This window comes from Cynoglossus semilaevis, chromosome 4 (assembly GCF_000523025.1).
Source record: "Cynoglossus semilaevis isolate Cse_v1.0 chromosome 4, Cse_v1.0, whole genome shotgun sequence".
In the NCBI taxonomy this organism is placed as follows: Eukaryota; Metazoa; Chordata; class Actinopteri; order Pleuronectiformes; family Cynoglossidae; genus Cynoglossus; species Cynoglossus semilaevis.
The window spans coordinates 5,829,894-5,836,072 of NC_024310.1; the positions used below are offsets into that span (position 1 = coordinate 5,829,894).

Sequence of the window (6,179 nt, forward strand, 5' to 3'; positions counted from 1 at the left end):
GGTGTGTGTCTACACCACAGTAGCACAGATTACAGGGCATGGTGCAGAGAAACTCACATAAACACATCTGGAAAACATCTGGGTGAAACTCAGCAGACTTCAAAACAAGTGCTTTGGTAAGCTTCGGTAGCGCTGACTCGGTAACAGTCAGCACTTTGTTCTTTACACAGTACCGTGACATTTACCAAAACAATTTCACGTGTCAAATGTGAACAAAAGAATATAAACTGTGACGTTGGACTGGCCGACAGCAGTGACCAAAGAAGGACACAGAAATGGTCCAGGTGCTGATCAACTGCACTGTGGCCTGTCAGGACAACTGGCATTTTAGATTCAATCTGTCGTCTACATCAGGGGTTCCCAAACATGGTTCCACGGCATGGTAACCTCAGACAGCCTAAACTAACAGACAATACAACATAATACATAAAGAAACTTAAACTTTTAGAATGTATTTTCTTACTTTTATTTACGATTCAATAACTATATTTGTTTAGCATAAGAAAATTATTAACGAACATGCACTAGCTAGTCACACGCTAGCCTGAAGAGCAGAGCATCTTAATAACAACTGTATATATGTATTTTTATTATTATTATTATTATTATTTTTGCCCCCACTTTGAAAACCATTGGTTTGCTTACTTCTGTTTCCAATGTCCATAGAGACATTTAGGGGATTTAGCAAAGGACACATCAACATTGGTTAGCTTAAATGTAGTATTTTGAGTTTGGAATTTACAAAGGCAACAAGAACAAAACAAAAAAAGAAAGGCTGTCTAATGGTGAGAGAGAGGCACCAGGTAGTATTTGTTTTGTATACTTTTATATAATGGGAGTCAGTCATTATTTCAGTGGGAATTGAGTCTTGAGTTGGTTCCCAGTGTCAGATCAACAGGTGGTGATTATATAACCATGGACATTCTGTCTCACCTCCAGCACAGGATTGGACTGCAGCAGGCGGTCTTTGACAGTCTGCACCTGGTCGCTGGCAGGACAGGTGACTGCATAGTACTGCAGGATCTTCTTGGACGCCTCCGTCTTCCCAGCTCCACTTTCCCCAGAGATCAGGATGCACTGGTCCTTCCTTTCTGTCCTCATGGAGCGGTAGGAGTTGTCTGCTACAGCATAGCTGCAAAAAGGGGAAGCACAGAGTTCTGTAGAATTGTGGACTCAAACACAAATGATGGACAAATAATTTGTTTACGGTATTTGTATATTAAATATAGAACAAGATTCATTTTGAGATATTACTATTATTATTATTATTGTTGGGATATTATGCTGGAAATTCTGTGATGAGCCACTCATATGGAGATCGTGATGACAGCAGCTGGGAGAGATCACAGAAAATGCTGCTTCAATAAAGAGCTTGAGCTGTAGACACGAAGGCGAGTTAAATTCAGCCTGGTTTAATATATTAGTCTCCAAGTCACTTTTCACATGGTGTTTTGTGAAGACACGCCTCGTTCTGAAGCCATTTTTAATTCAATATATTTTATTAATCTGTATATACGAGTAGAAAAAAAACAATTTACCAGATTGATGCATAAAACAGTAAAAAGTAAACCGTAAAAAAATGTATATTATTAGCAAGAGCAGCGTTTCTTGTGAATGTAAATATCCTTAAAATAAAAAGAGAAACTGAGTGAACCTGGCTATACGGACCTTATTTTCATAGATATGACTGCATTAACACGTTTATTAAGATGCATATTATAATATTTAGAAAGTTATTTAACCAGTGTGAATCACTGAGTGATTCCATAATGAAACAATGATGCTGTGTCATTCATCAGCCCACTGAAGCTATCAGCCCTGCTGTGTTGTTTCAGCCGGCTCCAGCTCAAATCTGACATCAGATAAAAATGCTGAGAGAAAAATACAGGTCTGACTGCAGGGCTGCACCTCACTGTACAGTGTGTATGTGTGTGTGTGTGTACGGGGGGGAGGGGTCAGACTTGGGTCAGAGGAATTCCCTCTCAAGGGAGGAAATGTCTTTCCTTATACCATCATTTGCTTTCTTTTCTTTTCCACCTCACCCTCCCATTTGTACTCAGCTCTCTGCCAGATCACATCTTTCTTTCCACTCAGAGAGGGTGAAAACACTGGCACTACACTTCGGTGCTAAAGTAAAGACAGGAAAGGACTGCCAGTAGCAGGATCAGATTGTGAGATGTTTTTGCTCTACAATGGCCCTGCTTGTTTTGTATCTGACCTATGGATATATTCCCTGAACATTCCTGTAGCAACCATTCAAACAAACACTGAGCAAACGTCTCCACAGTTGGACGGTGAGAGCATTCGGTAGGACTAAAATGAAGAGACAACATTTAATAAATGTGATGTAATTCAGGGTCAGGATAGTCTTTCTTGAGCTTCAACAGACTCCTTGTTTTCAGAGTATTGGAAATGTGACAACACATCAGCAGTTTGTCCAAAAACTACTGTGTGGAAGTTTTTAGTTTGTTGTATTTTACCTTCCCTGTTCTACAATGAGGTGGTAAAAAATAAATAAATGATTAAATGCTTTTGACCTTGACTACTCACATGTGTGGTGAGACCTCGTAGAAGTTGACTCCACGATATCGCTCCATGTGGTTCTTGGTGTAGATCTCCAGGTCCTTGTATGGGTTAACTGACACCAGCACTGAACCAATGTAAGTCTGGTGGGAAGTTAACATAGTATTAGAAAACGTCACGTCAATGTGATCCACCGACGGGGCTGTGACTGTGTCCACACGTGGTTCTGTTTAAAATGGTAGCTCCGATGTGATCGATCTTTGGGATCCACACATACGGTAACTTGAATTTATGTGCATCACTCTGTTGTTTTGACACAATCTATGGAATGTGATTGGTTTATAATTAAGATATTTTTGTGCCTTTGTTATCTGTGATATTATTGGTTGTTGTGCTTAGCTTCGCTTTCTCTCTCCTTGACCCAAAATGGTTCTATTTAACGGGATTTCCATGTAGAAACAAAGGAGCTACAGTGCAGTGGAGAAGCAGTGGCTGTAAATATTAAATAAAGAGCCAGGTCGTCTCAGAAACATCTCAAGGTTTCCAAGAAAATGCACAACACAGAATACAAAAATCCAGCCAATTAGCCTGGCTTAAAAAAAAGGAAAAAAAATTGGATACAACCATCAAATGTCACTAACAATGCTCACGGCATCTGCACTAACTGGACAATTGTGAGATGATGAAAAAAATGTCATCATTGGAAGATGATTTTTATGAGTCCTACATGACTCCTTTAGAAATGCTCTTTGTTTTTTTTAAAAAAAACAAAGGATATGTCTGAAACCAACAAATGTTAGTGATATGTGATATGAACGACTCATCAAAACAAACAAATAACTAAAAAGAACTGATGCAAAAAAAAAAGCTTTACATTTGTCCATTAAACGTGTTCAATTATAGAAATGGTCTCTGTGTAAACTCAACCTTGACAGTTTGTCTCTCTCTCTGATACTAACACACATACACAAACACACTGATAACAGATACTCACGTAGATGAGGTTCTCTTTAAACCGTTTGCGCAGGTTCTCGATGAAGGCCGCCTCACTGGTGTAGTTCTCCAGGAGGACAAAGTCCTGCACCCCCACTCTGTCTCTGGCTGTCAGGGCCGACTCCATCATAGCCCGCACCCCGTCACTAGCCACCACCTAAATGAGGATAAAGAGGGAGTGGGTGGATCAGTCAGCGATTTATTATGAAAAAGGCTCTGCAGTTTAACACTACATTCATCATACTTTGCAAGACTCACGCAAACAGAAAACTGAAGAGAGAGAGAAAGTAACCACGGATAAGTCGTCACATAATTTATCAGCATTAGGGAGGAAGGAATAAGAGAGAATGAAAACCAGGAATAAAAGAAAAAGAAAAATGAAGAAGTGGGGGGTTTTCTCTCCTCCGATCTCACTCAGGGGTCAGATATTCAGTACAAGGGAGTACTGTATGTAACACTTAATCTATAATACACAACCACCGTAACCCTGTAAAAACATCTACTGTATGTACGGATGCTTTATATCTCCAGTCAACAGCCACTGATAATTCTTCTAACTGCCAAAAACTAGTCGCATTCAGCTTCCTGTTGCTGCAACAATGGAGTTATTCCTCAGCATAAACAAAAGTAAAAGCAAAAGAAAAACATTTTTGAATTGCACAGTCAGCTGTTTTTAGTTAATATTTTTCTATTTGGAAACTGAATAAAGAAAGAAAAAAAATCCACAATTTTCTATAAAGTAATATTCACACTTTTCTACTTTTCAAAACACTTCACTGACATCACATTCATTTCAAATACAAAATTTAGAAATTTACATCTGACACACTGTGAAAATAATGAAGTGACAGACATTAATGGAGACATTAAACTACTGTTTAATAAAAATAGAGTCAGACACTTACATCCTGAAGCTCACTGATACGTTTCTCCAGAAAGCCATTTTCTAAAAGAGAGACTTGCGTTTTACGCATAAGATTACGGATGTTACCTACATCCATGTTTCAGATGCACTAAGCTGTGAAACAGACACAACTTTCACTGTATGAGCAGGGACAAACACACACAAACACACACACACACAGTACAGAGTACAGCAGGTGTTGTTGTCGTGTTATGCCGTACAGTACAGTAGTCTTCAGCTCTCTGGAGAGCCCACAGATGAAATGAAGACAGGAGGAGAGGACAATCCATGAGGGAAGAGCGAACATATTAATTAGTGCTGTGGAAGAAAGGAATAAAAAAAAGACTGAAGGAGAAGAAGAGAAGAAAAATAGTAAAGAGGAAAAGGAAACTAAAGTAAGAAATTTGCTGTATTTATAAAGTGTATGTATACAGTAAATTATGGATGTAATGTATCAGAGTCAGATGTGTCCAACGAGTTTTTACAGCTTCAGAAACGTAAAGTGTTCTGTTGGATTGCTGGTGTGGATGAACACACATGGTGCTGACTCATCGTCTTTTTCTTTCTGAATGGGTGATTGTTTATAAAAATGCACATACCACTGACAAACGACTGACATTCATGACCGAGGAGCTGGACACATGGATTGATTTAAAAACAGTTATTTTGTGTGTTTTACTGCCACGGACAAAAAATGTCAGAAGATACAAATGGAACTCGTGTCTCAATCGCTGACCGGAAAATACTTAAAGATTCAACTGGTGCACATTTGGTTCGCAGACGCAGGGATTAATGTCCAAGCTTTTTATGGGTTTTACAGTTATAGCTTTTGATCTTTCCATTTTTGTCATAAAACTGTTGAAGTCTAAGATAAATCCTCTGACTTTCTTCACTTGACAGCCTTGTCCAACAGATGACATTGATAAACTAAAACCCAAAGGTTTTAATCTGAACGTTTACTGTCAATAATATCCAATATCCAAATGAACATTCTTAGCTACTTTGCTGCAAGGAAATGGTCTAAAGGCAACATTTCCCGTACAACAGCAAGACAACGGCAAGTAAATGTAAAATACTTGAGTGTATTGTGGTAGGTTTCCAGTCAGAATCAATTTTTTCAGATTTAATTGAGTACGTGATACACAACATAACATCACTGTGTTCTACTGATGGACCAAGGCATCAGCTATGGCTAGCTTGAGTCGTTGACACTGAATTTTAGAATAACAACTTTATATTGTTGAATGCATCAATGTGCTGTGTACCTTTAAACGAAAGAAATAACAGCTGATTTTCAGAAAAAATAAACAATAACGCTTTAGCGTAAAGATCTATATCAAGGACAACAGACAAGAGCCAACCCTTCCTGGAACACTGTTGTTATGAGTAGTGACTCTATCCCATACACCCCTGCTGCGCTCACCGCTGGACATCATGCCCTTTAATGACCTATTGTTTCACACATCACTTCAGAAAGCAAAGAAACCGCAGCTGTGTTTTAGATAGCGGTCACATGTGACTGAAACTGGTGACATTTGTGGGCTTCACTTGTTGCATTATTGTGCGGCAGGTGTTACTGAAACAGAATGAGCGGCACTTGAATGTTTTTGTTCACTTTGTGAACACGTGCCTGTGTGAGAGAACTGTAATTCTAACTATATACACATATACATCCATCCTTCCATCCATTTTTATTCGCTTATCCGTTACCGGGTCGCGGGGGCAGCAGTCGCCACCCAAATCACATTGCACCGTACCA

At 39.1% G+C, this 6,179-nt stretch overlaps 1 protein-coding gene across 1 annotated transcript in view; it reads right to left on the reverse strand.

Moving 5' to 3' along the window:
- Positions 1-6,179, reverse strand: part of LOC103377804 (unconventional myosin-Ic) — a 44,597-nt gene that overhangs the window by 12,853 nt on the left and 25,565 nt on the right. The window contains exons 3-5 of the mRNA XM_008308765.3: positions 3,518-3,673; positions 2,551-2,666; positions 934-1,132 (exon numbers count right to left, since the gene is read on the reverse strand). Of these exons, the coding sequence (XP_008306987.1) occupies positions 934-1,132; positions 2,551-2,666; positions 3,518-3,673 (471 nt within the window). The remainder of the gene's footprint in view (positions 1-933; positions 1,133-2,550; positions 2,667-3,517; positions 3,674-6,179) is intronic.